At 37.3% G+C, this 16,274-nt stretch overlaps 2 protein-coding genes across 3 annotated transcripts in view; both read left to right on the forward strand.

Moving 5' to 3' along the window:
• Positions 1-958: 958 nt before the first annotated feature.
• LOC113112494 (mediator of RNA polymerase II transcription subunit 6-like) lies at positions 959-4,518 on the forward strand. Its single transcript, XM_026278124.1, has 8 exons — positions 959-1,043; positions 1,322-1,481; positions 1,680-1,771; positions 2,498-2,580; positions 2,667-2,775; positions 2,867-2,982; positions 3,078-3,105; positions 4,106-4,518. The coding sequence occupies exons 1-8, from the start codon at positions 1,022-1,024 to the stop codon at positions 4,258-4,260; spliced, it is 765 nt and encodes a 254-aa protein (XP_026133909.1). The 5' UTR covers positions 959-1,021; the 3' UTR covers positions 4,261-4,518.
• A 629-nt stretch (positions 4,519-5,147) lies between these two features.
• LOC113112493 (pecanex-like protein 1) overlaps positions 5,148-16,274 on the forward strand; it is a 36,171-nt gene continuing 25,044 nt past the window's right edge. Inside the window, exons 1-6 of one of the 2 annotated variants that reach the window (XM_026278123.1) lie at positions 5,148-5,433; positions 8,274-8,488; positions 9,708-9,813; positions 12,354-12,387; positions 12,902-12,958; positions 14,539-16,158. In XM_026278123.1, coding sequence (XP_026133908.1) covers positions 5,281-5,433; positions 8,274-8,488; positions 9,708-9,813; positions 12,354-12,387; positions 12,902-12,958; positions 14,539-16,158 — 2,185 coding nt within the window. In that variant the 5' untranslated portion in view covers positions 5,148-5,280. The remainder of the gene's footprint in view (positions 5,434-8,273; positions 8,489-9,707; positions 9,814-12,353; positions 12,388-12,901; positions 12,959-14,538; positions 16,159-16,274) is intronic. The other variant, XM_026278122.1, reaches the window with a different exon arrangement.

Genomic DNA, 16,274 nt, shown 5'->3' on the forward strand with positions numbered 1-16,274 from the left:
AAAATTCTGTTTAGGAACAGATAGAATTTTCTTTCTATTTTTAATTTTTTTTTATTTTAATTTAAACTAGAAAATGTTAAAGTCAGTGATTTTCTGGGCTTTTATGAGTTTAATCCTATTTTTGCTCTGTAGGAATTATGTGGTGTTTTCTACTGCGCCACACTCATATAGGATATTCTTACAGAATTGTGCCTGCAGGGAGTTTTTTGGGAATTTGTCCCATCTGATGAATTCTTCTGTAGTGATGATGTTCCAATGCATTTTTAATTATGTCCAAATGCAATTCAAAAAATTGCTTTCATGGTCATGTTGACTATGCCTTTTTAAGAATATATAATTATTTTTGTCTTAACTGCACTCTTTTAAAATAATATTGTTGTGTGTGTGTGTGAATGAACACATGTAACATAGCAAGACCTTACTGATGTAGTATTAATATATGATCTTATTCATGGGGGCTACGTTAAGACTGTGTCATAAGAATTAGCCGACTAGCTGTTAACTAAGGGGTAATCATTCTTATTTTGCAGATTCAACTTAGACTAATCTATGATTTTAACTGAATTAAAGACTTGCAATTAAAGGACTGAATTTATAAAATGTCATATTTACACACACAATGCAGACATGATAGCCTAATAAAACATATTAAATAGGCAATACTTTAAGCAAACTAGGTTACAGGAGCAAATCAAATAAGTGTTGATTAAAACATTAAGAAATAAAAAAAGATAGAAAAACTATTTTGTTTTGTATATTCAAAAGAGAGTGAGAAAAGTAGACTATCAGCAAATCTTTTTTAATTAAAAAAGAACCACACAAAATGATATGGATGCCCCTCAGTATGAGAATTTTTCAATCCTGAATGTTAATTGTAAAACAAAATAGAATGTGTTTTTTTTATTCATAATTTGGATTGGTTTTGTTTTGTTATTGTAGGCTGCTATATGTAGTAAATGAAAGTAAAGCGTCATAGAGTGTCGACGATTATTGCGTCATCAGCCTGCGTCTGAATGCGAAGATGGCGTCGGTGGATTTAAGAGGTACTTATACTTCGCGAATTATTTTACAAATAGTTTTATCTTTATTTCTGTTAATTTCCTTTCTTCGTCATATTAAAATGCTGTAAAATAAATGTAAAACATCTTATCAGAATGTTTGCTTTATCAGGATAAGGCAATCCCATTACTGCTCTTGCATTGTCACTATAGTTTGTTGTAGAAGTAGGCGAGCAGAATTATCTGCATTTATACAATGTTTTTATTTTATTTTTTCATTCCTTGCCCCATTTGAATATGGTTTTGTGTTTTGTGTCGGTCAGACAATTTGCTGGGCATCTCGTGGGTGGACAGTGGCTGGGTGCCCATCCTGAACCCCAGCAACGTGTTGGATTATTTCTCCGAAAGGAGCAACCCCTTCTATGATCGAACCTGCAACAACGAGGTGGTGAAAATGCAGAGATTAACCCTGGATCACCTCAAGTAAGCACTGCACTATGCCATTAAAACTGTTATGCATGAATCAGATGTATACTCTTAGTCATGTCGGTTATATTTTTGAAATAGATGTATAAAGCATGCACGTGTGTTTATTTTACTCTCACTACTGATTTATTTATTTTTCGATAAAACAGGCAGAGCTGTGTTGTTTGTGTCTAATTGTGTTTTCTGTGTGTATAGTCAGATGGTGGGTGTGGAATATATTTTACTTCACGCACAGGAGCCGATTCTGTACATCATCAGAAAACAGCAGAGACAGTCACCAACACAAGGTGAGTTTCTGCTGCCTGTGTTGATGTATTTGCTTTTAATATTGTAAAATAAGGATATTTTTTGTTTGGGGTCTGCATTGTATTTTCAGATTATGCTTTTTTGTATTAGGTGTAATGTTGACTGTCAGTCCAGGTCAAGTAGAGTTTGACATGATACTTAAAACAAAGGACATTGTCTGATACAGTTTCAACGGGATAGCTTGATTGTTAGGCATATTAATAAAAGTAATACTAATAAATGTTTAATGTGGAATGAGACACTAGCACTAAAGAACACTGAAAAGGTTCAGTCTCTTAATTTTGCTCTCAAAGTGCACGAGAATAAAAAAAAGAACAATAATGCAATTTCAAAACATTTTAAACATAGAATGATGTTTTAGCATATTTGCAAGCTTTCTACATGTGGTTTGCTGACTATGACTATGAATTTGAAGATTTAATAGATCAAATGCTTTCATCACTAATACATCAAGTTTTTTCGCTTATACATTAAATCTTTGAGAGACTGAATTGCAAGAGAATTTTAGGTGAATTCTTGCATTTTAGTATTACCTACTACTATTATTGTTATTGCAATACAATTTTTTTAATTCTGAAAGACCAGGAATGTTCTTTATCACAATAAATGGAATCCTTTTTGTTGCCTTTACATTAAATATGCTTCCGTTACATTTCTTTGCAGAATAAAAACATGTATGTGTTTCCCTTGCTGTACTTTTCCTGCAGTTATCCCTCTTGCTGACTACTATATCATAGCTGGAGTGGTGTATCAAGCTCCTGACCTGGGATCAGTCATCAGTTCCAGATTGGTGCGTTATAACCCTAGAACAATCTCTCTAACTTCTACCTCTATCAGTATGATATTTAATATTTTGTTTGTTTTGTTGTGTCCTAGCTCTCAGCGGTTCATGGGATTCAGTCTGCGTTTGATGAGTCGATGTCCTTCTGCAGGTACCACCCATCCAAAGGGTACTGGTGGCACTTTAAAGACCAGGAGGAGAGAGGTGAGAACACACACACACAGCAGCAGGAAGCATCATTCACCAAGTACAACTGTACCTATCTTAAATTGTGTTTTGTTTTTGGTATTTATAGAAAGGGTAAAGCCTAAATCTAAGCGGAAAGAGGAGCCGAGTTCTTTGTTCCAAAGGCAGAGAGTTGACACGCTGCTACTGGACCTGCGCAATAAATTTCCCCCAACTTTCTATCAGGTATTACTAATATGCACATGAAACATTTCTAACTGGTTTATGAATCTTGTTCTAATTAGAGCAACATTTAAATTCTCATTTTATGTCTGTTTCAGCCCAAACCAGGAGAGAAGCCTGTCCCAGGTACCCAAATACTTGACTCCGTCTCATTGCATGCTATAGCTGAAAATTTGTAAATGATTAAACTCATCTGTATATAGGCATTTAAAAAATACTTGAATGTAATTACATGTGTAATTCGTATATTTGAAAAAGCAGCATAATATACAGGTGCATCTCAATAAATGATAATGTTGTGGAAAAGTTCATTTATTTCAGTAATTCAACTCAAATTGTGAAACTTGTATATTAAATGAATTCAATTCACACAGACTGAAGTAGTTTAAGTCTTTGGTTCTTTTAATTGTGATGATTTTGGCTCACATTTAACAAAAACCCACCATCTCAGCAAATTAGAATATGCCAATCAACTAATCAACTTCCATACCACCTCAGCAGTGCCACAAACTGATCACCTCCATGCCACGCCGAATTGAGGCAGTAATTAAAGCTAAAGGAGCCCCTAACAAGTACTGAGTACATGTAAAGTAAATGAACATACTTTCCAGAAGGCCAACAATTCACTAAAATAGTTTTTTACATTGGTCTTTGTAAAATACATGAAGTATTTTAATTTGTTGAGATAGTGAATTGGTGGGTTTTTGTTAAATGTGAGCCAAAATGAACACAATTAAAAGAACCAAATACTTCATGAATGAAAAGAAAGAAACTACTTCAGTCTGTGTGCAATGAATTTATTAAATACACAAGTTTCACAATTTGAGTTGAATTACTAAAATAAACTAACTTCTCCACGACATTCTAATTTATAGAGATGAGCCTGGTATTACTGTTTATATGTGGTTTGATTGAAGACTTGACAAGCCGTTAAAAAATTTAGCAGAATAAATAATTTCATCTCTAATACAGAAGACAAGAAAGTTAAAGCTTTGTTGGCAATAGAAGTATCCTTCGCTCAGTGCTGATGAGAAGGGTTTATGTATATATATATATATATAAATATATATATATATATATATATATATATATATATATTAAAAAAACTCTTATTCTATATCCATAGTGGAGGTAAAGAAAGAACCTGAAGTGCCAGTTGAGATCGTGAAGCCTCCAGAAGAGCGAGAAACAAAGCCCCCGGCCCCTCCCGGCCCTGCTCGGCCAGCCCCACAAACTACACCCAACAAACCTCCACCTGAGAAACGTGCACGCTTACAGTGACACACATACTGGCCAGCCACAAACAACTGTGATGTTGCAGGACTTATGTGGACCGTTCTTTGCACCAGCTAACCAAGGGTGGACTGTTACGGTTATTGTACATAAAGACCTTTTCTTTATAATTTAATACTTTTTGTAATAAGGGAACAGAAATGTGTCTGTATCACGTTATTTTCTATATTTCAGTGTTACTGAGTTGTAATATTATACAATTCTGTCACTCAAAGTAAAAAAAAAATTATAATTCAATACCTGTAACGGGTTGTTGTTGTTTTTTTTTCTGATTAAAATGTTCATATATGTCCTTTGTGAGTGATTCAATAAAAAAAATGTCTATTTGATTGCGTGTAATGGTTTCCGATAAAGATAAGACAGCGCCCTCTTGTGTTCATATGGGTACGAGCATCTCTTGCTCTGCTTCGTGAATGTGAACTCTCTTTAGTGCACTAAAACATATTCATAGCCAGCAGAAATGTTCTGAAGAGAATTTCGTTTTTTTCTTCATATAACTGTAAAAATTAGCTCAACTCAAATACTGCCAGACCTGACCTAATTTATTGCAACTGGATGCGCACGGTAATCATGCTTACAGTAAACATAACATACATAACGGGATATATTCACTTCTTTTTAAACGTTTCCACGATATTTATTCGTGTACAATCAAATGGACTAAAGGAATCTCGAGAGGGATTGGCTTATTTATTAAATAATGTATTTAAGTAAACAGGTTGCAAAAAAAAAAAATAATAAAAAAAATCACAGTATCGCCCCAGATGTTTTTGTTCGTCGATACTCGCGTTCGTCACGCGGGGGCGCTGCAAAATAACGCATCTCTAGCACTCGCAGCGCCACTCTCTGCGCGAGCTGTACGCGAGCTGGCGGGTGCGCGCATAGCACGATGGGACGGGAAGCGCAGCGCTGGAGGACCACAGAGAAGAAGATGGCTGCGACGGGTCTTGACGGGCCAGCGCAGTATCTCCTGCGCCGAGACGGTTAGAGGGGGGACAGGGGGTAAATATGGGGTCGCAGACCCTCCAGATCCTGCGGCAGGGCGTGTGGGCGTCGGTGACGGGAGGATGGTACTACGACCCCCACCAGAACACCTTCGTGAACGCGCTTCACCTTTACCTGTGGCTGCTGCTGCTCTGCCTCCCGTTCACGCTGTACATGGTGAGAGACGCAGCCGTCGGTGTTTTCTTCTCTCCATCCTTTAGTCGTTATCAGCCCGTCTTTATCTGTCTGTTCTTTCCTCATTCTTCATCTGCCTCTCCATCCCCCTCTGTTTCTCTCTAGCTCATCTCTCTGTTTCCAGTACACACACAGGCTGTATTTCTCTTCATCTCCCCCCCCACGGTGTTTCCGTGGTCAAGGAAAACCCAGAAATATCAGTGAATTTTAGAAATGTGATTTGCAGATCTGAGAAGGTCAAGGAAATTTATATGACGTGTGTGTTTTCTGGTTATGCTCAGGTCTGTGATAGTTCATTGCTTATCCATTGTTTTATGTGAATGGAATTTCTGCTAATGTAGTATTCTGAAAAAAACAGAATTTCCAGTGTTCGCAAACAATTGGAAGAGTCGTGGAAATGTGTTGTTCCAAAGGTGTGGAGTCCTTGACAGCGATGAGGGTCAAACCGCTGAATCAGTTCTGTTCTGGTTTGACGGGTATTTGTTGTGGTTTTGATTTGGTTTTTCAGCAGAGTTGGGTGTTTCAGACCTGCTGTCATGCGGTTTGGTCTGTGTTTGGTCTCTGTCTGCTTTAAAAGGATAGTTCACACAAATATGAATATGAATATTCTGTCAGAATTGACCCTCATGTCTTCTCAAAACTGTATGACTGACTGACTTGTGGAACACAAAATAAGTTATTTTAAAGAATTGTAGTGGGCCAAACTGTTTGACTTCTCTTGTTTAGAAAGAAATACACAGAATAAAGAACTTTACCATACATTAACACACTGACCCTGCCATAGAAGACACATTTTGGCTTTAAAAAAGAACTTTTTAATCAATAGTTAATAAAATACAATAATACTAATAATCTCAAAAACCCTTTTCCACTACAAAAAAACTTTATGTAAGTAAAGGTGGCGTAGTCCCATAAAATTTAGCTGAATTTTCAGCATCATTACTTCAGTCTTCAGTGTCACATGATCCTTTCAGAAGTCATTCTAATATTCTGATTTAGTACTCAAGAAACATTCTTGTTATGAATGTTGAAAATAGATCTGCTGATTAAATAATGATGTGGAAACCAGGATACATTTCTGTAAATATATATTTTTTACATTATAATTGTCTTTACTGAAAAAAGGTGTACTTTTAATTAAAAAAAATGAAGATGATAATCAAAAATATTGTGTATATTTAATTAAAGAAACTGTGATTCAGTGTTGTAGAGAAAATATTGAGGACTTTTTACCAATAAAAACAAGAGATGTGTTTTCCTCCTTGGAGGTGATTGTTAGTTCCCAGCATGTTTTGTATATGGCTGGATATGTAGATAAGATTTTTTAATTAAATGTTATTTTATGTGTTTTTAGTGAAGGGAAACTTCTATTAATGATTAATGTTCAGTTATGTTTGACATTTGAAAGAGTTTCTGTTACACAGTAGTTTCCATTGCTTAGTGTAATCATTACCATTGTGCAGAAGAGTAGAGCTTATGGTTATGGATACTACTCTAAAGCATTAAGCCTTGATCAACGTGCAGTAGCTTTGCTAGTGCTAGTGCAATATTTTCCCACTTGATTTGTTTAGCTGTATACAGTCTTTTAAATGTACAAAAAAACTTGACATCAAATACGACCTCACTCAAAATCTTTTTGAGAATCAGCATAAAATAAATGAGCACATTTCACTATTTATATTAAATTCATTGTGTCATAGATTAATTAGTTTAGGAGATTTCATGTGATTCCATTAAAATTAAATCCTGGAAAAACTACTCAAAAGTGTTATGTGTAATATTGTTACCATAAATTTTTAAGTAAATAGCTCGTTCAGTTTTTTACAGTGAATGGTTTTTGCTGAATTATTTAAAACGAATAATACTGACCCCAAATGTACCAAAATGGCTTGTTTTCTACTCTCTTCCTGCATTTCCTTCCAAATGTTAAAGATTTTAACATGGAAACATAGTTGTCAAAACCTTCCCACCATCCCACTGTGGCTTTGTTTATAACGCATATCAGCTCATTTTTATTATGCTTTCAGCCACCAAAGTGTAGTTGTAGACACAGTTTACCATATTTAAAGTAATTCAACATATTTCACACCAAAACCATTACAAAAAATGCAGGAAAAACTGTACAGATTCCATCTTTGTCATAACAACTCTTGCGCTCTCCTTCATCATATTGAAATCCTTGACCATGTAACATTATACTCCAGTTTGCAGTCTATTTTTAAGAAGATACTTGTAATAGACAATGCTCTGTATTAATTTTAGCCATGCTCTTTCTGTGGGTGAGGTATCTGAGCAGGTCTATGTCGGTAAGGTTTTTTCATGTTTTTAAAGAGGACTTTTCTGGCCACCAAGGCTGCATTTTATACAGTGAAAACCAGAGAATTTTGTTTTTACAAGTTTAAATAACTGCTTTCTGTTTTATTATATTTAAAAATATATATTATTTCTGTAAGGAGTAAGCTGAATTTTCAGCAGCGGTTACTCTAGTCTTCAGTGTCCTATGATCCCTCAAAAATCATTCTGATTTGCTGATTTGTTGCTGAAGAAACATCTTTTTATTATTATCAGTAATATTGAAATGTGTTATGCTGATTAATATTGTTGTGGAAGCTGTGATGCATTTTCTTTTTTTCAGGGTTATTTTAAAGTTCAAAAGAACTTGACAGAGGAAGTCTGACATCACTATCAATTTAATACATTCTTTGCTGAATGAAAGTGTTATTTTCTTTAAACGTAAAAAATATATATTTGTTCAAAATCACAAAAATGCTTTTTACCTCAACTCATTTGAAATCTCCTGCTGTGTCTCTCTTTTTCTGTAGGCATTGCCCCCCACATTGGTGATTGTGGGTATCTATTGCGGGGTGATAGCAGGAATGTTTGCACTGCTGAAGGCAGTGAATTATCGCCTGCACACTGCGTTGGATGAAGGGGAGGTGGTGGAGCTGCGGGCCAAAGGAAGCGTGGGACGGGGCCAGGGGGCAGAGCGCCAACGTGAGGGTACCAGCACCCGGCAGGAAGACTCAAACGGGCCTGGGTAAGAATCACGGGTTTCTCTTATAAGCCAAAGCGGTTATAAGCCAAAGAGTCACTGCACAGGTTAATATTTTTTATATTGTATAAACAGATTTGATTTAACCTAGGAAGGCACTGATTTTGGCTCAGACACAGGTTTGAATCGTCTCATAGTCTGAATCATCCCAAGACACATTGTGAATCTTCTCAGAAAACGTTCCGATTTTTGCTCAGGATTCAATTTAAGAAAAGCTTTTTAAATCATCTCACGTTTAGAATCTTCACAGGAAAGATTCTGATTCTGCTCAGAAAGGTTCTGGTTCCGCTCGGTAAAGCTCTGAATAAAGGGACAGTGCTGTTGCTCAGCGGTAGGGATGTTTCTGAGAACTAATCTGCTGTCATGCTGGATCTATTCATCACCCGCTGAGACAGAGAAAAAGGGAGGAGGGAAATGGGTGTGTTAATCAGGAGAACTGAAATAGAGCATCACAAACCAACACACACGGGCTGATACTTTTGCTCATTCACTCAGAGGAGTCAGAAACAGTCTGCAAACTTTCAGAGGTGAGATAATTGCTAGGTTGCACATTTTCTACGAGAACAAGCATTGCTGACAGAGTCAGAGCACATTAAACACTGTAGCTCAAATCAATGAATTAAGCACTTTAGCAAAGTTTTTATTAAGACATCAACAACTCTTCATCTATTAGACCACAACACATGGCTTTTTTTTCTTGCAATCTTATCTATATGTAAAAGAGAAATGGAGAGTCTTAAATGTACTCACATCTGCAGGGCCATTCCTGGTTGTCCAGGTCTGTACATGGTCAGCAGTAATTGAGGAAATATATGATATTTCTGCTTCAGACCCTTGATATGAAGAGCTCATGTGTTCCCAATTGTTCCAGAGACGTCCTGAATGAAATTAATGAACCGCCCATTTCTAGCCGTGGGATTACCATTCACCACAACATTTTATCATTTGGGGGGGCCAAGCGAAATAAACCTCCTAAAAATATAAAAAATGGTATAATCTCCCATAGGGAGGATGGGTGGATCTCTGTCTAATGGGTGGCAGACATTAGATAGAGAGACGCTAGAAATGATCTCTCTGTCGATGCCTGAGCTGCTTTGCTAGTTTGATCATAAATGACATTGGTAACTCTCTTGAACCCTTTGGGCTGTTCCTCTGTTAGTGTTGCTAGGTAACTAACCTTGTGTGTGTGTGTGTGTGTGTGCAGGGATCCAGGGGGTGGAATGGAGATGTCTGATTTTGCACGGGAGGAGACGCCACCGGTCGACTGCAGTTCACGAAACTCTTACGTAGGAATGGACTCCAACCATCAGGTGTGTTTGTGTGTGCTTTATAACCTGATTTGATTAATTAACCAAATCTTTCCTAAAATGTGATATAGTTCACAGAAATTCATTACCACTCCAATATACCAGTACCACCACAGTGAAAAATGTTTTTGGAGGTCACAACAATTATGCTAACAGATGAGGACTAGCTACAAATGGGACCATAAATTCGAATCTAACAATAATACTTCTTTTCTTCACAATTAGACAAGACTGAAATAATTGTTTTGTCCCAGAAATAGTTAGTTACCTTGAATGTAAAAAATCTTATTTTCTAGAACATCTGAAATTGCTAATGAGAACATTTATTATAAATTGCATTGTTCATTTTAAACAGAGTTGGGATAATGTATTACTAAGTAATTAATTACTATAATTAAGTAAAAGTAATTTTGTTTCTGTTAGTTCTGATGTTATTGCATTAAATGCAATTCTGTAGAAAACATTAGTGGATTTAACATCGAAGTTTAACATCTAATGTTGAAATATATGTTTTTGATGTAACCTCCCTTTAAATATATTGGACAGTTCAAAAATAATTAATGCAATTTTATATTATTTATTTGAAAGCATTAAAAAAAACGTTTCATGTCAATCCTTGTACTTTAAAACTGGTCAAGGCTGATATGAGATTGTAGTATTAGAAATTAGTATTTGCGATACTTTAGTAAAGTAATATAATTACACTGTTGAAGATGTTATTAGTAGTTAGCAATTAATTACTTTGTTAGAGTAACTTACCCAACACTGATTCTAACATTACATTTAATATAATTTTAGTATGGTACACTGTAAAAAATTTCTTGTTGTTTTTACAAAAACTTTTTGGCAGCTGTGGTTGCCAGAATAATTTTGTAAAAATACAGAAAACTGTAAACACATTTACGTCAAAAACTGTTAATTTTACAATATAAAGCTGTAATTTACAAACAAGAAAATGTGAATATAAACCAGTAAATTCAACAACACACAAAATTAAATCTGTTTTGTACCTTGAAAATACTGACAACCACCATAATAATAAAGATGGTACTGTATAAGAGAAAGCCACATGAAGTATCAAAGCTCATCACAAGTAGCTTCACCACAAGCAGAAGTATATATTAACATATAGAAGGTGCACATTTATGGAAACACAAAACACCATCATGGTAACACACGTGATACTTAAATAATGCAGAAAACTTTCATTAAGCAACAGAAGATGTAACATAAAGCTCAAATGTACATAACTGATAACAAGAACTATTTAAAAACATGATTATTTAAACAAAATACTTTCAAACGTGGAGTGTCACGCAGGGAATTCTGGGAATATCAGTTTACAGTTTTAGACTGTAAATTATACATTGATTTGTTCTTTTTTTACTTCTAAAAGCTGTATAATTAACATAATTTTACTGTAAATTTACATTAAATGCTTTGTTAGATCTTTTACAGTTTTTCCCTGTATATAGTACGGGAACTTACTGTTAACCTATTATCAGTTTTTTTCCGTAGCGTTTTTACAAAATTTTACAGTTAAAATTACACTTATTTTTTACAGTGTAATGAATATAAATAATATATTTTTTATAAATATTTTAATTACACAATGTTTATAATATTCAACTATTTTATATATTATATATATTTATATTAACTTATATATATTTTTTATATTTCACATACCTATTATTATGTACTACTTTTTGCATATACCCGCACTGATTGGGTTGTAACATTTGTGAATATTAGTGTTATTAGCTAAATAAAGCTGTCCTGGTTTAGAGTATTTGTCTGTTTGAGTTCAGCCCTTCAGTCAGAATCTTTGCCTTTCGCTGAAGTTTAATTGGTGAAACCTCAAGGGTGTTATGTTCTGGCTTATGCTGGGTACACACCAAAAGATAATCGAGCTGAATTTGGGCCGATTTCCCCCATTCCGACAATCCTAGCTATGTCCTGATTATCTTGATGGTTCTATAGAGTATTATCAGATTTACCCTTGGTGTGAGATGTGTTAAGAGTGTCCTAACTTGATCGAAAGAACATCGGAGCAGCCCTGATCGCGAATAGTCTGCAATGCTTATTCTGAAGTCTTGCGATATTTCCTGTGTTCACAGTCGAGACTCTGGTTGAAAATCTGTTCGTGTGCTGTCTTTGTCACATCATGGCACACCACACACTATAGGAGCAAACGGTTAAATCTAGGATTTTTTATCCTGTTTTTGGTCTATCACATTTTAAAAAAACCTTAAAAGATGTAAAAAATCTTTTGGTGTGTACCCAGAATTATAGTACTGCTTGTCCCAGACAAGCAGTCTGTCTGTGTGTGTGTTGGGTCAGAAACTGTTGGTTGAATAATGAAATCATAGAGAGGAATCTCAAGCTGAATGTCATGTCATGTGATTAAATGACTGTGATGTGTTTTTGTGCAAGTCTGCTAAATTAGTATCAGTGATGGGAAGTTAGAAACGTCATGATCTCATGTAAATGACTCATCGGAGCTTGTTTCATTGATCTCATCTGTCTTTCTTTCCCTACAGACAACATCCCATGGAGGCTCTGTCACAACCAAACGTGAGACATAGATTTTGTTTTTTAAACTTCTGACAGTATTAGTATCTGGCAACAAAATTAAGGAATAGTTGAAACTGGAAAATTCTGACATTATTTACCTGCATTTACACAAATTACTAATCTTCTGTTTCTTGATCACTCTTGATTAACTGTGTGCATATACAAGATGAGTCAAATAACAGCAGCAGGAACATTACAGGGTATTCTTTAGTGTACAGTAATAGTTGTACGACTTTTTTTGAGTTGTTAAAAAACAAAGAGGACACTGTGTTGTGAACCAGGTTTACTGTAGCCATAAATAGAAGTGTTTAGGATCTAAGAGAAGAGGTTTTCTGCAGACAGTAGTGATATGTCAGAAGACCTGCAGTACTGCGGACAAGGGCCAGGTCAGGGATGTGTTTGAATAAAGTTGCAAAGGTGAGCAGGAGAGAGAGTGTGAGAGAGGGGGCGGATGTGTTAGGTTAATGAATAAGTTATAAAACTTGACCTTCTGTTTCTCTCTCTGTGTTTTCAGGGGCAGGTGTTGGAAAGGCTCCCGATGATATCAGTTTGACTTGCAGTCAGGACCAAGGTGTGAATCTTAATTGCCATCAGCCATAATATAATGCAATGCAAATTAGGCTCTAAAAACTCTAAAAGTTCACAACTGATCTCTCTTTAACAAATAGTTCACACAAAAATGAAAATGCTGTCATTGTTTATGCAACCTCGTGCCATTCTAAATTATTATTATAATTTTTTTTTAATGTAACATCCAGACAGACCCTGATGCATGTCAAATCCTTTTTTTATAGAATAGATTTAAAAGATATTAACATCAGGAATCAGTTTCTCCATTCACTTTAATGGCAATGAAAATGGGCAATTTTTGTGTGTGTGTGTGTGTGTGTGTGTGTTTTTTTTACTGGCTCACAAGGTGCTTTGGTGGTTTGGGAAAGTTTCTCATTTACAAATGCACTAGAACATATGTCTTCATGTCCTTAGCAGAACTGAGAACTGGTCGGTTAGGCTCGTATTCTTACTGACCACAATTTTATTCAACTGCAAAGTGTTTCATTTTACTAACATGAAAATGGATGTCTGTCTCTCCAAACCAGAAGTTTGTGATCACTATAAAAGCTTTTTGAGAATAATGAGATGACACACAGAGGTAATGTCAGCACTGCACACCTTTCTAAAGCACTTAATCAAAAGACCTTATGGACAGTGTGGTGTTTGGACAGTGTGCTGAATGGATTCTTGGGTATGTAGGTCAAATGATTTTGGCAGATGACTGTATCGGTTATTAACACTGCATTAGTGCTCAGCAAACTGTGTGTTTATTAGGGATGTACAGGACTACATTTTGACTTGATCCTGATTTCTTTAAGCAGTTTAAACATGTTTTTGAATTCAAAAACTGCTAAATGGAGCACAACGGGGTCTCAGGCTTGTTTTTAAATTTTGGACTGTAATGCTGGATAATCAGTGATCCAGTGATTAAAAAGTGGCTATTTGGTTATTGATTAACTTTATCATAAAACCTTCACTGCCTAACAATGCATGAACATTGCAGTGGAAAAACTTAGCTCAGTAACATTCAAAATACTACAACACTGCCACTTTGGGTTGTGAAATGAGTTTTAGTTTTTCTCAGTACACTACTAGTATAAGCAGTTATATATGCACACAGTTAGATTTGGAAAGATTCAAGCTTTTCTTCCGAATGCCCAAAGTAAAGATACAGTGTCAATTTAATAATTTTCTTAACCCAGGTCTGCAAGTCGTCATTCACAATGAATATTTAACTTATATGTAACAACTGGAAAGCGTGCAATATGTAAACATAAACAATATGATTTACACACTAAATCCAGCAGAAATCTGTGCACAATCTGCATTCATCTATATAAAGTTGATGATTCTGAAATGTTTTACCCTTTCAACAGTTTCTCTTTTCCGCTATCAATCTCACAATCAATTGCAAAAGCTTGTTGCTTGACTCCCATAGGAATTAATTGAAAGCGCCCACTCTCCTCCTCTCAATCTTTGCCAAAGTAAATGCATCATAACTGACTTCAGTGAAAAAGGAAAGTCACAGGAAGAGCAAGTCATTACATTTTACATTTTTAATTTTCATACACTTTTTTTTACATTTCTCTTTCCCTCTAGATTTGATGTCAGACCCAAAGATGTTCTGTCTCATCTCCAATGACTCTTTTGCCTCCATGCAGCCATCAACCTCATTGGCTCAGGACCTTTATGGCTCCACTCCTCACCCTTTTAGTCAGTCCCTGTCCTCTTGTGACACAGAAATTACTGCCCATCTTTCCACTCACTCACAGTCTTTCCGGAAAGAGTCATCTCGACCTCGTGGATTGCCTCGGACCTCAAGTTCTGCTGGATCTGCTTTTCCAGACCCTTCTCTGCCTGAGTTCAGCCTGTACCCTCCACCTCGTCGGGGAGGACTGGATCCTGTCTGCGAAATGGAGGCCTCCAGGTCACAAAAGGCGACAGAGAGCTCTGAGCAGCCAGACTCTGGAACTCCCAGCACTTCAGGAACGGAATATCACAGATATCATCCGAAGGAGCACCACAGGGTATCACGATCTGTTTCCCGAGAGACAGGGGAAGGAGGGTGTGCTGGGGAAGGGGGTTCTGGGTTGTACCAGTCAGAGGGTGTACAGGGTGGTCGGGAAAGAAAAGGTGGACGAAGTGCTGAAAGTTTGCGGAGTTTAAGCACACGCAGTAGTGGCTCCACCGAAAGCTACTGCAGTGGGACGGACCGGGATACCAACAGTACTCTGAGCAGCCTGCACAGCGAGCAGACAAGCTCCACACATGTAGAGAGTCTACTGTCATTGTCTGGGGATGAGAAGGCAAATGCAGGACATACCGACCCACGTAACTCTAATGTGGCCTCGGGGGAGGCTAATAAAAACCCCCATGCCAATGAACTTGCTACCAAATTGCCTGTCGGCGATGCTTCCAAACCCACAAACTTAGAGGGCCAAAAGGGGGAAGGAACTGTGGAGGCGGCATCAAGGACTAGTGCAGATGTCTCTGCTGCTGTTGCCCACCAGCACCAGGAGGCAGATCCAGACAAAATGCGTCCCAAAACAGGCAATCTTGTTCACCGGGCTGCCTCCTCATCTGCCGCTAGCCATAGTGGCCGGCGACGCAATGGTAAGCAGCGCGCAAGCAGTTTTGACGCCAGCAGACACCGGGAATACATTTGCGGACGTGGCATGGCAAAGCCTCGCTCTGCAGTGTTCATGAAAGAAGACTCCAGTGATCAGAGTGAACTTAGTTGTGCCTCCAGCCTGCACTCCTCCCACCAGCTTAGCACAGACTCCTCATCCAGCACACTCCACTCCTGCCCCTCTCCAGAGGATCGGCGTGGCCCCTCGTTACGGCCCAAAATGAATGGTGTACAAACCCACGGTCAGAAGTACAAGGAAAAGGAACGGGAGAAAGACAAGGAAAAGGGCAAACACAAAGCTTCACGACGCACTCCAAGTACAGGCAGTGCCAAAACTCATGCCCGGGTCTTGAGCCTGGACAGCAGCACTACTGCTTGCCTTAATGACCCCCACCATTTGGGGGCACCAGCAAGTTCCAGACCCCTTACCACCTCCAAGTCAGACCTGGAGGCAAAAGAGGGGGAGGTGTTGGATGCGGCTTCCCTGCTGGGAAGGGCCTCTCAGCTTGAGTCCGTGACCCGGTCGAGAAACAGTCTGCCCTGCCCTATTTCCCTTAGTCAAACGCAAGAGGCAACAACGGGATCTCGAGGTGAGCACACAGTAATGCGAGTTTGTGCATGCACTTATTCATTAAGGGCTGGGAGATGATTCAAATGGTAGTTAACCTAGAAATAAAAGTTCTGTCATTCTTTACTCAACCTCATG

Source organism: Carassius auratus, chromosome 13, assembly GCF_003368295.1.
Source record: "Carassius auratus strain Wakin chromosome 13, ASM336829v1, whole genome shotgun sequence".
Taxonomy (NCBI): Eukaryota; Metazoa; Chordata; class Actinopteri; order Cypriniformes; family Cyprinidae; genus Carassius; species Carassius auratus.